Source organism: Apostichopus japonicus, chromosome 9 (assembly GCF_037975245.1).
Source record: "Apostichopus japonicus isolate 1M-3 chromosome 9, ASM3797524v1, whole genome shotgun sequence".
In the NCBI taxonomy this organism is placed as follows: Eukaryota; Metazoa; Echinodermata; class Holothuroidea; order Aspidochirotida; family Stichopodidae; genus Apostichopus; species Apostichopus japonicus.
Genome location: NC_092569.1, coordinates 23459830 through 23475616, shown reverse-complemented (window position 1 = coordinate 23475616; position 15787 = coordinate 23459830). Strand labels below are relative to the sequence as shown.

The following is a 15787-nucleotide window of genomic DNA, read 5'->3' as shown; positions in this document are numbered from 1 at the left end:
ACATTAACGATATCATTGGCATAAATTATAAATAGTAATGGACCTAGTATAGAACCCTGAGGAACTCCGCAAGCGATTTTAGCAAGTTCAGATTTAGAATTTTTATATACAGTGTACTGGTATCTATTTGAAAGATAACTATCTAGCCAATTTAGGGTTGTTCCTCTGATACCATAAAAAGATAATTTACTTAGTAATATTTTGTGATCGATGGGGTCAAAAGCTTTGGATAGGTCGAGAAATACGCCTACACAAGTATCATTCTTATCAAGACTATTATAAATATTGTTGACTGCATCTGCTAAAGCTAATTCTGTAGAATGGTCAGGACGAAATCTGTACTGCTCGTTATTAAGAACATTATATTTACATAGAAAACTGTAAATACGATTAAACATTAATCGTTCAATGATTTTTGAAAAGGCTGACAATAAAGATATAGGGCGGTAATTCTCAAAATAACTGGGGTCTCCTCTTTTAAAGATTGGTTTTACCTTTGCTATTTTAAGCTTATGGGGAAAAATGCCGGTGTTAAAAGAAATATTGCAAAGATGAGTTAAAGGCTTTACAATGTATGGGATAACTTGTTTGATAATACCTGGCTTAAAGTCATCATAGCCTGCTGCTTTGTTTGGTTTCACATTTGTGTGAGCAACTTTTAGAACTTCTTCCACTGTTACTGGATATGTAAATATGGAATGGCATACCTTGTCATTATTATGTAAAAAATGTTCCGCTTGTAGTTTAATATTAATCTTACTAGCGAGGTTATAACCAAGATTTACAAAGTATTTGTTAAAGTTGCTAGCAATGTCATTATCATTGCTAATTTCGCAATCATCATTTTTAAATGTTGCTGGATATGATGAGTCTTTACCGTTTTTATTGAGAATTTCATTAATTGTACTCCAAGTACTGTTTACGTTGTTTCTACTCTGCTTGAATTTATCATAAAAGTATAAACGTTTGGAATATCGTATAACATGGTTTAATTTATTACGGTACATTTTGTAAATAGACTTAGTATGTTCAGTAGGATTCTTCAAATAACGTCTAAATAATATGTTCTTCCTTTTTGTTTGATCTTAAAATGCCCTTAGTGATCCAGGGATGTTTTTTAGTACGTTTCTTTTTTGGATTGAACACTTGAGTAGGAAAGCAATTATTATAAGTAGTATTGAAATAATAGTAAAATGTATTATAAGCAGTATTAATATCTGGTTCGTTTAGGACATTGTCCCACGTAGTTTTCCCAATTTCAGAAGTGAAAAGTTTTATATTATTATCACTGTAAGTACGTGCATAGATGGGATTATTTTGTCGGCGATTAGTCTTGAGGGCATTGACAAACACTGGAAAGTGATCAGTGATATCAGTTACAAAAATACCTGATGAAAGTTTAGAGTTACTATTAGTTATAATATTGTCAATCAAAGTTGAAGAGGTACTGTTCACTCTGGTTGGTCTTGATATTGTTGGATAGAAACCATTTGAGTAAAGGTTATTTAGAAACTCTGGTGATTTGTTTTTATCTAACAAATCAATATTAAAATCCCCCATAATGTAGGAAGTACAGTTTAGCTGATTAATTGTAGTACAAATATTTTGCATGTTATAATAAAATTGTTCTAAAGAACCATTTGGAGGTCTATAAACAATACCGATAATTATTTTCTCTTTAGAATTTGGCAAGTTTGCCTCAATAAATAAGGATTCAATGATATCGTTAAATGTTGATAGATCTGGTTGGTGTTTAAAGTTGTGTACATATAAGCAGACACCGCCACCCCTTCTATTAACACGATGTTTTTCTATAATTTTGTAATTTTTCATATGAATAAGAGGTGATGGGTGGTCACTTAGCCACGTTTCGGTGAAGCCAAGTACAGAGAATTCATTCTTTAGTAGTGAAATAAAGGTATTTATTTCGTTGAAATTTTTGTTCAGACTTCGACTGTTTAAATGGAACATAGATAGGCAATTATTTGGAGGTAACTTGTTGTAAGAATCTACGTCAAAATACTCACAAAGAACACTGTTATCATTTGAGTCCTCACAAACATGATCCATTAAATTAATATTGATTATTTAGCGAGGTTGCGAATTCCTGGCTTTTCGCAGATTTGGAATGAATGACTTTTTTTTCAGTCTAACAGTTCTAAATTCACCTTCGTCATAAGACATTTGTCGTTTCAGTTGTTGAGGTAATTCCGTGGTTGGTTCCTCTGACGTTGTTTTGTTTCCGGTGGAGTTAGTGGCTTCAGTCGCTTTGTTTCCTCTAGTTGCTTTTGTATTCTCAGTATCCTCTTGGATTGGTTTGGTTGGTCTTTGTTCATCCCGTTGAGTTGTCTTTGTATTCTCGTTTTGCTTCTTTTAGTCTCGTTGGTCTCAATGGCGCTGCCTTTTGTTTGGGGTAACTGGTCCATGGCTTCATCTTTTGCTTGGTCTTTGTGTTGGACGTTGGCATGCTTAGGTGGGCTTATAGTGACTCTGCCTGTTGCTGGGTCACCGTTACCATGGTGATCATTGTTGTCATCTCCGGCTTGTGGACAATTGAAACTTTTGTGTCCTAGATTGTTACATTTAAAGCATCTTACTTGTGGACATTTCGCTTCCCAATGACCTTGTGAATTACATTCCCTGCATACATATTTGGGGCAATTCCGCATAATATGGTCATTTTCCAAGCATAAATTACATACCCTGGTTTGTCCATTGTGCTTTAGTCTCATATGTACTCCATTCAGTGTCATTGCATATGGTAGACTTTTGCATTCGGTTGGCAGTTCCAGTCTAATGTAACGAATCCCATTTTCAATATTGGGAAATTCCGGGTATGTGTTGTGGTGCCATTTCCCTTTAAGTTTACAGCCAAATTCGAGTAGTTTTTCTGAGAGTTCATCGTCGTCAATGTAGGACGGAACACCAAATAAACTCACAGTTAAAAATGATCTTGACACTCCATAGACGTTGCAAGTGCTGTCGTTTATAACTATACCTGTCTCTATTAATAGATCTGCATCATCCTTGTTTCGTAAAGTTATTATCCAGTTTCCAGATGACTTCACACAGCTTAGTATCTTTCCGTTCTTAATATCGTTAATGATTGATTTCAGCACATCCTTGACTTCATATGAATCGTCCATAACTCTTACGCTACACTCCTTTAATGCACCCATCCTTTCATGTTTCGCAGAACCCATCTCAATGAACCGTTAGGCAGACGAACGCCGCAAGGCGTCGTTGCAAAAATTAAACAATTTATAAATTCCGATTAGTATCCGGAAATGATAAAATAATGGTGCAAGACACCTTGAGGGCAGTCCTCCAGCAGATTTCCGTCAAAAGCACCAATCAGTTGGTGCATATAATACGGAAAATAATGGAAAATAATGAGGTACTGAAACGCTGACTACTATCGATGACTACTGACTTACTCTATACATATTAGCACCCGATTAGCACCCGAGTTGAAGTGCTCGAGACAAAAGATACAGAAACTCAACGATATATCACTGCCTTGAAAACTAAAGTTTGCAATTTTTTGAAAAGCTAACGAAAACTTGTTGTTAGCTGTGAATAAACAAGAGCGCTTTTCTCGAAAGTGTAATCTTCGCACAGTTGGCTATCCCTATTCTGAGGATAAAGATTATGCTGGTATTTCTAAGGGAGTGTTTCGTTCTGTTGGCCTTCAAGATGCCGGAGTTCTTAGAGCTCAAAGTGATGGTGCTTTCATCCTAACCAGCAACGACCTAGACATATTTTGGTGCTACGTACCACATTCCAAGATAAACTTACTATTCTACGGAAGCAGCGAACCTCGCTCATCGATATGGAATATTTATCACCGACGATCTCACCCATGCTGATATACTGGAGAAGCGGAAATGGAATGATCGTGTTTCGCAATTATACTCGGAAGGCATTAAACTGCGATTTGTTGTCAGGACAATGGCGTGATCAAAATGGTAAACCATTTAACTTCTCCTAATTGCCATCATGTAGTTGTCTAGTTTACTCCAACACTATGGGCCCGATGTATCTTCCTAGTAATCGTAGTACTCTGCTGTTTTTCGACGTTGACCCACCCCTGTTCCAAGCCAGCCTATCTCTCAAGGTCAGATTTTTCTGATGGCTGTTTGGGGTTTAGAACTTTTCTTTCTTTTTCTCTTTGCTTTATACCACTGTATCTATCGTGACTTTATCATTTTTGTGGCCAGCAAAATTAGTTTAACTTTATCTTATAAGTAGACGTATATAATGATTGAAGTAAAATTGGTTTCGTGTAATGCTCATGGGTTACGTAACTATATGGATAGAAAAAAGTTATTTATTTATTTACGTCGTTTTGAGGTTATTTTACCACAAGAGAGTCACTCTGTCCCTTGTGATGTTAACTCTTGGTCAAAAGAATGGGGTGGTAATCTTTATCTTTCCCATGGGGATAATAACAGTAGAGGTGTTGGTTTATTTTTCAACCCGAAACTCAATATTATTATTATAAGAACTAGGGTCGATGAAAATGGAAGGTATATTATAATTGATTTAAATGATTACGATCAGATTTATTCTGTAATTAATGTTTATGTTCCAAACAAGGATGACCCATTTTAAGTTAGTAATATTGCACAACATTCGACAGCATTTGATTGTACATCGATTATTTGGGCGGTGATTTTAATTTGGTAGGTAATTTAACTCATGATAAATTTGGAGGGTTGCAAAGAACTAATTTTAATGCCCGTCAAACTATGCTTCAGATAGCAGAAAATCATGATCTTGTTGATGTTTGGCGTGGTCGTAATCCTAACGCCCGGCTTTTCAGCTGGCATTCTTCTGTTGATAATTCTATTCATTGTCGACTCGATTTATTTTGGTGTTCTCGACACATTGTTCAATCTGTGAGTGCAGCTGACATTGTTTCTATTTTTAGGTCCGACCATTCTAGCGTTACTCTTACTATTAATTGTAAAATCGAGCCAAGGGGCCGTGGCTACTGGAAGTTAAATGTTTCACTTTTAGCAGATTTGTGCTATTTTAATTCTATTATTGATATTATTAACAAAACTACTTCATATCCTATTTGAATGATTCCCTTCTCTGGGAAGCTGTTAAGGTGAACATCCGTTCTTTTAGTATGCGTTATTTTTCCATTCGTGCGAAAGAGCGTAACAGGTATGAATACTATCTCGTAAATGAGATTGCCAGGTTTGAAAGTTTAATCACTATATGTCCATCTGAACGTTTAAATAGGACTCTAGCAGATCTGCGAAACAATTAAGATATTTTATATGATTATAAATTTCAGGGTATGGTTATTTGTTCTAGTGCTAGATGGTGTGAATATGGTGCTAAAAATTCACAGTATTATCTTAATCTTGAACGTTACAACATGGTAAATAATAACCTATTAGAGCTTTACAATGAAGATGGTCGTATTGTTTCAAATTGTCAGGATATTTAAAGTGAAGCTGTTAGCTTTTATCGTAAACTTTAAACTAAGTGTCCTAATATTTCTCCTGTCTCGTATTTTGATGATGTTTGTATTGATCACAACAGTCTTACCGATGATTAGAGTTGTTTGTGCGAGGGTCTTTTTACCATCAATGAATGTAAAGAGGCTATTGGGTCCATGCAAAAGAATAAAACCCCTGGTTCTGATGGATTATCAGTTGAATTTTATGTACATTTTTGGGATATTTTAGGTGATTTTGTTGTTAATTCTCTTAATTTTGTTTTCAGTTGTATACACACTTAGCCGATGAACAGGACAGGGCAATAATCTCTTTTATTCCAAAGCCTTCAAAAGATTTACAATTTTTGAAAATTGGAGGCCTATAGCAATTTTAAATACTGACTACAAGATCGATGCAAAATTTCTGGCAACCCGCATGAAGCGTATTTTAAATTACATTATTAGTGAGGAGCAAACTGGATTCTTAAAGGGACGTTTCATTGGTGAGAACATTAGACTAGTTTTATACCTCATTGATCATTGTTATTCTAACAATATTTCAGGTACTCTTCTTTTTCTAGATTTGGAAAAGGCTTTTGATTGTTTGGACATGGGAGTTTCTTTATCAAAGTTTAAAATTCTTCAATTTTGGTCCAAAATGTATTAGGTGGGTTAGAACCTATTGTGGGAACGTTACATCTTGTGTTATTAACAATGGTCATCTCTCTCAGTATTTTAGTATTTCTCGAGGTGTAAGACAGGTTGTTTACTCAGTCCTTACCTCTTTATTTTATGTTCAGAATTTCTCACGTTCATGGTTAAAACCAGCTGTCCTATCAAAGGCATATCTATATTAATAACTCTGAAATTAGAATTTTACAATATGCCGATGATACTGTTTTATTTTTCGATGGTTCTCGCGCTTCTCTTGTAGAGGTTGTTAACATTCTTCATAATTTGTCTGTCGCTTCGGGTTTAAAAGTTAAGTTCAGCAAATCATTCTTTTTGCATTGGGTGCTTTGGTTTCAAGGGTTCCCCGTTATTTTCTTGAGTATGGTTTTAATGTTAATCCTGGTCCCGTGAAATATGTTGATGTCACATTTACTACAAACAACGAAGATTTCTTTTCGTTGAATTATCTTCCCAAATTATCCAGGCTCAAACATTTACTTGGAATGTTGTCAAAACATGACAACTGTTAAAATAACTGTTACTAAGAGTTTGGCCATTTCGCAACTTGTTTTTCTTTTTAGTGTTCTACCTTATCCTCCTCTTAGTTTCATTTAAGAGGTTAATATAATTGTGTATACTTTTATTTGGAACAATAAACCTTATAAGATGAAACGTAGCACCCTTATTAATAAGAAAGTTAATGGTGGCTTTGATATAACAGATATTGAATCTTTCATTAAAAATCTAAACTCCATGTAGCTGGGTAAAACGGTATTTAGCCCCCCCCCCCCCCACAAATAAGAACAAATAGGAAACTGGAAAATATTTGTTAATTTGTACCTAAAACAGTTCGGTGGTGCTTTTCTTTTCAAATTTTATTTCAATAAGGAGGCAGTTTCACGTATTTCTAATTTCTGCAGAGAAGTGTGTGAGGCTTGGGCTGAGTTTAATTGTTATCATCCAGATAGTAATTACGGCAATGAAATCATTTTAAACAACATTCATATATTGGTTAACAAGGAAGTGATTTCCATTATAATCTTTTAAATCACAGACAAATTCATTTGAAAGATGTCATTAAAACGATGGCTCGGTAATTCCATGTAACACGTTTCAAGCGAAAATAAATATAAGAAATTTTCCATTTACTTCATACTTTGGGATTATTCACGCCATTCCTGGTCATGGGAGGGGGTACCATGATTCTGATTTGCTCCCAATGAGTGAAAATAACTTTTATATGTGCATTCGCACACTTAAAATAACCACAAATGTTTATAATAAGCTAACTACCGGTCTCTTTACGCCCCCGTCGTCTATCATGAAGTGGCAAGCTATGAATTTTCCAGTAAAGTAGATTGGAATATGATTGTTAGGCTTCCGTAAACGGCTGTGAATAACCCCAAAGTATCATATTTACAATTGCGTTTCCTACATCGTATTTTAGGCATAAATAGCTTGCTTTATAAACTGAAAAAGTTCAATTCTCCACTTTGCTCATTTTGCAAGAATGCCGATGAAAACACTAATACATTTGTTACATAATTGTAGTCACGTCGAGCGATTCTGGGAGGCAGTGAATTCAAATTGCATTTAAATTAAGTATACTTTAAATTTGACCAATATTTGTTTTGGTGATTTTGATGATATGGCTAATGCTGTGAACATTTTAATTTTGCATGCAAAAAAATATATTTACACTTGTAGGTTGAATAACAAAATCCCAGATACGCACAAATTTTATTTTCAGTTTCGCTTTCGACTTGACATTCACTATTTTATATCTTTAAGCAAAACAACAATTTGTGTAACATTAACGACTATTATGATTTCTTGATGTAAGCTTCTTTATGTAAATCTTTTTGCTGATTCTTTTGTATTATATATTACGGTATTGTAAATAAATACAGTGGGAAAAAAAAACATTAAAAAAATTGAAAACATGATCAGTTTAGGAAATTATTTCAAATAAAGGAATATTCAACAATGTGCCTGAAGATTAGAGAATACTATGTTTTTTTTTGTAAATCTGCCACTCACATTTGAACATATAATATCCTAATGAAAGTTGAGAGGTTTCAATCCTCGATGATGATACATAATGTAATGTTTTTTTTTTTCACGGATACTACCAAAGACTCGTATCGTCCTGTTGATTTGTCTTTCTCATAACGAAAAATGTCTGTTCATTTTACAATGGTTTCGAGAGAAATCACAAGGCAGACTATCCGTCATCAACTCAAGAGGATGGTCGAATTTTCATCTCAACATATTGGACGTTGCAGTTATGTTCATAATGAGACCTTCGTTCATAATAATAGAAGATCCCTTCCCCGTTGCCTCCATTGTAGACACCGTTGAGGTTGAGAGCCGTACAAGCTGACTTGCAGCTGCTGCTGTGTTGAAAGTAAGAGCAAAAGCTATCACTTTCACAGTTAGAGCACAAACCATTCGAGTGCCACCAGCCGCTTCTGTGCTTCTCTGCACAGTTGAAGGTATCACATGCGTCATTGTCTCGGTCATGCGTGCTGAATTGTTTTCCTTGGTTATAATAGAAATTATTACCTGTGAAAAAACAGCAAGAACCATCAGTGGTTAATACTTGGCCATTAAACAATAGCGTAAGTATCCTGATATATTGCAGAAAATTTGTTGGGTCATGAAATAGGTATTATGGTGAACTGGAATAAAGGGGGGGGGGGTGCAAATTGAATTAAATTATTTCTTATTATCAGTTGAATAATTTCGCGATTATTACATATCTCATGCACTGATGTATTAGTTTACCCTCTCAATGGATGTGACTGTAAGAAGATCATTGATCTGGATTGAAATTAACTGATGTATATTAATATAAAAACTGTAATCTTGCATATTAAATGAAACTACTGTCTATTCATATTGAATATTATGATTAAATGAGTAAATATGGTATTTGGTCCGAACGGAGACCTAAATCATGGGCTTTCCATTAAATAGTTTTTAGTTATTATATTCACATATTTAAATTTCATTCTATGTCTCAGGTTATCCTTGTCTTGAAATACGGTGTACGGCTCTTCTTGCTATAATAATTTCACATATGTTATAAGAAAAATGTATTCTGCTAGTGGAATATGTTCACTGCAAGCCCTCAATAATTTATTTCTCTTTTACTGGTTCTGTGAAGATATATGGTCGCATTTCTCCTCCGTAATATTTCCTGTTCTTAGATTGATGATTTCTCATTCAGCATACATGCTTGTTCATCGACTAGCCAAACTACTTCAATATTTTGTCAAAGATACCAACAGTATTCAATTGATATACGGTTAAGGTTACGGGTCCAGCCTGGGAGAGGCAAAACCTTCTTTGCTCTTTCAAAATTATAACACCAAAACTGGCGAAAGTAAAAAAGGGTTTCTTCATATCAATTGCCCCAAATTGAGATGATTGGAAGGGGGAGACAAATAAACAGAAATTTGGTATTTGGAATTATTTCATCACTTGTTCTGTTTCTATCGGTTTTTGCATTCTAATTAATGCGTGCGACTGATCCTACATACCCTGAACTGGATTATAACTATATAATTATTTCGTCGAAACAACCGAAGAAAATGTGAAGTGAGAAAGGAGCGTGGGGGGGGGGGGGGTGCGGGATGTTACACCAAACCCTCTTTTTAAGGGTTTGTGATCCAGTGTACTTAGTACATATTTTGTAGGTTAGATTTAACATCAATATGTGCTGAAACCGTGACGACCACTTTCACATGAATGTCATTGTGAACAAACCAGTAACGTTAACTTGACCTATTACCCAAGGCAAGGCGCAAATATCAAATATGCAACAAACCAGTATTTCCACTGCGGTTGCCCAATTTATTCAGTCTGTAGTTGTTACTTTCAGAATCGATTTGAAATTCCGTAAATTCAGCATATGCCACATTATCATTAGCATATGCCCTGGAAGTAGTGATGTCAAATCGAAGCTTGTAGTTGCTTTGGTTCGTCAAGTAATGAAGCTTTTCATTTCCTAACCATAAGTTCCTGCTGTCACCAAACCCTTCTTTGTACGCTGTCCAGTTTCGATTAAAACTAGTAGAGTCATCGGTACGACGTTGAAACACCTGAAAAGATAGCGGGTAAAAATAATGAAATAAATATAGTTATTGGAAAAGTTGAAGCAAGCTGACACAAACTTATTTAAGAAATACCGCACGACTATAAATTTATAAAATAATGTTTCAGTATGACAAATTTAGGACTTTTTTTAGTTTTGTTTTTCTTTAGGGGGGAGGACATTTTTATGATTGCCACCCTTTGCATCTACTAAAGTATTTTTAATATATTCCATTCCTGGTAAGGAATTATAAAAGTGCAACGAAACCGAAAACAGAACTCGTACTTCCATTGCCGTCTACAATAGACTAAATCATAATAACTCACAGAAACATAGTTGAAACATTACTATTTTATAAATCAAGACTTACGGTCCATCCTCCACCGTTTTCCATTTTACAAGATACGTTGAACGGTAAACCAGGCCATCCAGTAGGCATGATTGTATACACCCCATCTTGTGTATGTCCAGCGTCATAAACTTCCTGACAGTCTGTATACAATGACTCGACAGTAGGGCTACCAACAGCTTCTGTAGATGTTATATATACGCATACATGGTTACAACAGATAAACACATAATATGCTAAAGTAAATATACCCACCTGGTAGTGTATTAAAGGTACCAACAACTTCTGTAAATGGTAAATGTATGCATGCATGGTTACAACAGATAACATCCTAGTATACAATAGTACGTATACCCACTTGGTAATGTATTAGTGCTACCAACAGCTCTGTGAATTTTATGTATGAATGCGTGATTACAACAGATAACCTGCTAATATGCAATAGTACGTATACCCACCTGGTGGATTATTAGTGCTACCAACAGCTTCTGTGGATGGTATATCCTCTGATGTATGTGCAGTTGAAGAGGTCAAGATATCCTCAGTAGTTGTTGAAATTCCTTTGCCAGAAGAATGTTTTGAAGACAAATATATGATCTAAGTTTTGTTTCACTTTCTTAGTAACTTACTTGACCGTAGTCAAGTAGAATGTTACATAACTATACCTTACTAACTAGAGCTTTTAACGAATAATTTGGGCCAATAAGAAATGAAATTTCTGTAGGATAACCCGAACATTATGTACTTTTTTCCTCTTTATTTAAAATTTTGGCTTAATTTATGTTTATCGGAGCACATCCCACACCCCTCCCCTCTTCAATACCCTGTTATACTTTACTTGAAAATCTAATTAAGAACAAGTACTTTTACATTAGTGCTACTAACAGCTTCTGTAGATGGTATATGTATGCATGCATGGCTACAGCAGATAACTTTGTAATAAGTAAAAGTGCATATACCCACCTGGTGGAATGTTAGTGCTACCAACAGCTTCTGTGGATGATGTATCCTCTGATGTATGTGCAGTAGAAGAGGTCAAGATATCCTCAGTAGTTGGTGAAATTCCTTTGCCCGAAGAATATGTTGAAGAGAAATATATGATCTAAGTTTGATTTCATTTGGTTAGTACCTTATTTGACCGTAGTCAAGTAGACTGTTACATAACTATATCTTACTAACTAGAGCTTTTAACGAATAATTTGGGTCAATAAGAAATGAGATTTCTGTGGTATAACCCGAACATTTTGTACTTTTTTCCCTCTTTATTTCAAATGTTTGCTTAATTTATGTTTATCGGAGTACATCCCACACCCCTCCCCTCCTCAATACCCTTGTTATACTTTACTTGAAAATCTAATGAAGAACAAGTACTTTTGCATTAGTGCTACCAACAGCTTCAGTAGATGGAATATGTATGCATGCATGGTTAAAACAGATAACTGCCATATATGCTAAAGTACGTATACCCACTTGGTAATGTAATAGTGCTACCAACAACTTCTGTGGATGGTATATGTATGCATGCATGGTTACAACAGATAAACTTCTAATATACTAAAGAACGTATACCCACCTGATGGATTATTAGTGCTACCAACAGCTTCTGTGGATGGCATATCCTCTGATGTTTGTGCAGTTGAAGAGGTCAAGATATCCTCAGTAGTTGTTGAAATTTCTTTGCCTGAAGAATATGTTGAAGAGAAATATATGATCTAAGTTTGTGTTAATTTGATTTGTAATTTACTTGACCGTAGTCATGTAGACTATTACCTAACTATATCTTTCTAACAAGAGCTTTTTAAGAATAATTTGGGTCAATAAGAAATGAGCAATCCTTAGATAGACCTGCAAATTTGTACTTTGTTCCCTTTTTAATTGATATTTGGCTTAATTTATGTTTATCGGAGTACATCCTACTCAGCTCCCATCCTCAGAATCCTTGTAATAATTTCACTTGAAAATATAACTAAGTAAAGTTAGTTTATGACTCACAACCGGATGCAAGAAATGTTATCATATATTTTCGGTAAGAATAATTTTGGAAATATTTTGCATGAGTTACAAATTTTAACTTTTGTGGCATCATCTTTCTATACATACGCATGTTACATTTACAGTATATCAACCATCGCATTGCTTACAAAAAATAGTATTTCAGTTTACCTTCAGATAATACATGCTGACTGATAATTAGCAAATTTAAGCAAACAAAATAATATGGCATCAGTATAAATATTTGATTTGAAACTATAGAGTAGCTTAATATATTGAATTTGTTTATTAAATTGTTTGTTTGAGAAGTTTAAAAACTTGTACGTCAGAAAGTCAACAATATTTGAAGGACAATTGTTGTGTATGAACACAATAATTGTTTAGAAGTTAAATATGCCCAATACTAACTTTAGACAAAATCAAGATAACATTATGTGACACTGTTTGCATGGGGACATGTCTATTGAGATACATAAATGCACTTTGTCACAAAAACTTCGCAAAACAAAATGGTTTCATTGTTGTATAATGAACGGAACATAATATGTACAAAGAAACTGTATTGGCTAAATTACATTAATACTAGATATTTTGAGGGATTGAGTCGAATTTAAGGGCATTTCATTAAGTATATCTGCTTTATTTCTGGGTCGGTGTCCGGTTGGATAGAATATTATGTAGAGCCTATTGTGATTGCTAAAGGTATAGGCGCATTGCATTTATACATGATATGCCGATATTCATCGTAATCCGGGAAGCCTTATAATACGTTGAATCTTAACTGTATTATGTTCGGTTCCTTTCTTTTTATGTATTTATGTCATGAAAACTGCTTAAAGAACCATACATCAAACATCCTCCTTTCAATACTGCTGAATAATGATAGGAACCGTTTGTTCATTGGTAGGAAATTAAAGCTTTGTTTTGTCTTCAGAGATGAGTTCTAAGAGGTAAGCTTATTAGGTGAAATTATAGACAAATGTTGATCTGGTAATTTGGGCATGTTTATTCAAATTATTCCACTCAACTCGTTTGTTTATGTCTAGGGTGTCACTTACCGATTATCAAAATGCCATCTTTAACATAAAAGAATAACAGAATTCGATGAAAGTAAACATCTATATACTTGATGCTTTTACTCGACAAAACAGTAAATAAAATATAACATTTGTGAAGTTTCTACTCTGCCATGGCTCCCAGTCATCATAAAATAGTTTAATATTTATGCTCTGATAAACACCCTCACCTGTGTTTGGTGTTGCGGTAGTCTTAACACCCCCAAATTTGATGACATCACAATCTCCTTTGTCTCTGTTCCACTTTACAGCGCCATTCTCGTCAATTGTTGTTGTGTAATAGCAAGTCTTTCCTTGAAGAGGAATAATAATGACGTATTTAGTATATATATTTAACACAAGGAATGAAATTCATGAAAGATATGATTCTTTTCCTCCTTGTTACCTATTTTTATTTTTCTCGATAGATATTATCCTTAGAAAACTATTCTAGTTCATTATAAAATTTCGTGCTATTTGCATAATTTACGATGTATTTGTTTGACGTTAGTATATATTGCTATGAGTAACATTCAGTAAATTTGATAAAACGATATGTTTAGTCTCACATGTATGAATGACAGTGAAAACTTCTAAATCTTCTTTTACGTCAAGAAAATTCTTTTGTATGTCAAAGCATTTTTGAAGAAATTTTTGAAAAATAACCTGCATTTTACATACATATTTAAATGTAATAAGTCTCAGAGATCTTAGTTTATTCAGATCGCTGAATTATTGAGTAATATATTGTAAACTTCTAAAAAACGAAACGTGATGCTCTTACTCGAACATAGAAACAGTATAGCTTGTTATAATTATTAACCTATATACACTGTCACAAATTAGAGCACATAGTCAAGTTTAACATATGAGGCACATTTCTTTGAATACAGCACAGGTAACGTATCATAAGACATGTTAAAACTGTCGATTAGAAATATATGTGTGTCATGAAAGAACCACATTGAAAGGCCTGGCAGATATGATATAGTAAAGGTTATGTCTATGCTTAAAGCAAGTTGGTAAAGTTCTAAATTTTATGATAATAGCTTTACAATGTTCGTGTTTAATATTGATAATCTTCAGAGCATCGTTAACTTTAGGTGAACATCTGGCGTCAATATCAAACCCCTAAACGTTTGAAAATTATGACAGTTATCTGAAATTGATATGGACATAATTTAACGTGATTTATTTACTGTTTACCTCGCTGTGGTCACTATACAGCGACTATATACAGCGACAGAAATGTTAGATCTACTCTTTCACAGACGTTAATCCCTTTAGCGAATTGAAAGCTTAATATTGTGGCAGCATTACTCAAAAGACAAATATTATATATAGAAATTACGTCAATAACAACATGACATATAATGATAGGATAACCACATTTTGATTCCACTGAACCGATAACTTGTAAATGACCACCGATACACATAGAGAACACAATTACTACTGTAAATCTTAAAGTTTTGTACCACAGTATAAACTGAATCGTGCTATAATTCGGTAGCATGTGCAATAAGGATTGCAGTAAGAACTGGGGATATGTGTAATTCCAACAAATCCAGATTGATTCATTTGTTGGAATTACAAATATCCGCAGTTCTTACTGTAATCCTAATGGCACATGCTTCCGATTTATCAGGTTTGTCAGCACGATCCTGCAGTATTTGCTGTGGTACAAAACTTTAAGATTTACAGTATTTACTGTAATCTCTGTGTGAATCGGCTGAAATGACACATATTTATATTAAGTTTCAAGATAAGGGAAGTCTATTTGTCCACTACATCGTTATAAGTATTGCCATACTACTTTTAATAAATATTTTATGACATATCTATACAGAAAATTAGGGAACTCATCATCCTGAATCAAGCTTTGAAATAGCACGTTTTCTTGGTAAAGATGGAGCTAAAAGAAACACGTTAAGAGGTGCAGCTTACCCTCGGTCCTTTCGAGCAGTAAATAAATTCCGCAAACCATGGCGGCGATTATTGTGAATGGCTTCATGATTCCTTCCGAAACGTCTCAAATCTACGAAGTAAATAGTTGGAAAACAGACGATGCGAGCTAAGAATCACATCAAGACAACTGCTCTGATTGAGAAGTGTGAATGTACTTTATGTATACTTATAACTCTTTCAATAATTACTGAATTCAC

General features: G+C 34.3%; 1 protein-coding gene across 1 annotated transcript in view; it reads right to left on the bottom strand.

Annotated features, from left to right (window-relative positions):
* Window positions 1–8366: 8366 nt before the first annotated feature.
* LOC139973954 (techylectin-5A-like) overlaps window positions 8367–15787 on the bottom strand; it is a 120332-nt gene continuing 112911 nt past the window's right edge. Inside the window, exons 2-9 of the mRNA XM_071980845.1 lie at window positions 15570–15660; window positions 13814–13936; window positions 12149–12256; window positions 11539–11640; window positions 11034–11135; window positions 10597–10757; window positions 9960–10233; window positions 8367–8692 (exon numbers count right to left, since the gene is read on the bottom strand). Of these exons, the coding sequence (XP_071836946.1) occupies window positions 8367–8692; window positions 9960–10233; window positions 10597–10757; window positions 11034–11135; window positions 11539–11640; window positions 12149–12256; window positions 13814–13936; window positions 15570–15636 (1263 nt within the window). The 5' untranslated portion in view covers window positions 15637–15660. The remainder of the gene's footprint in view (window positions 8693–9959; window positions 10234–10596; window positions 10758–11033; window positions 11136–11538; window positions 11641–12148; window positions 12257–13813; window positions 13937–15569; window positions 15661–15787) is intronic.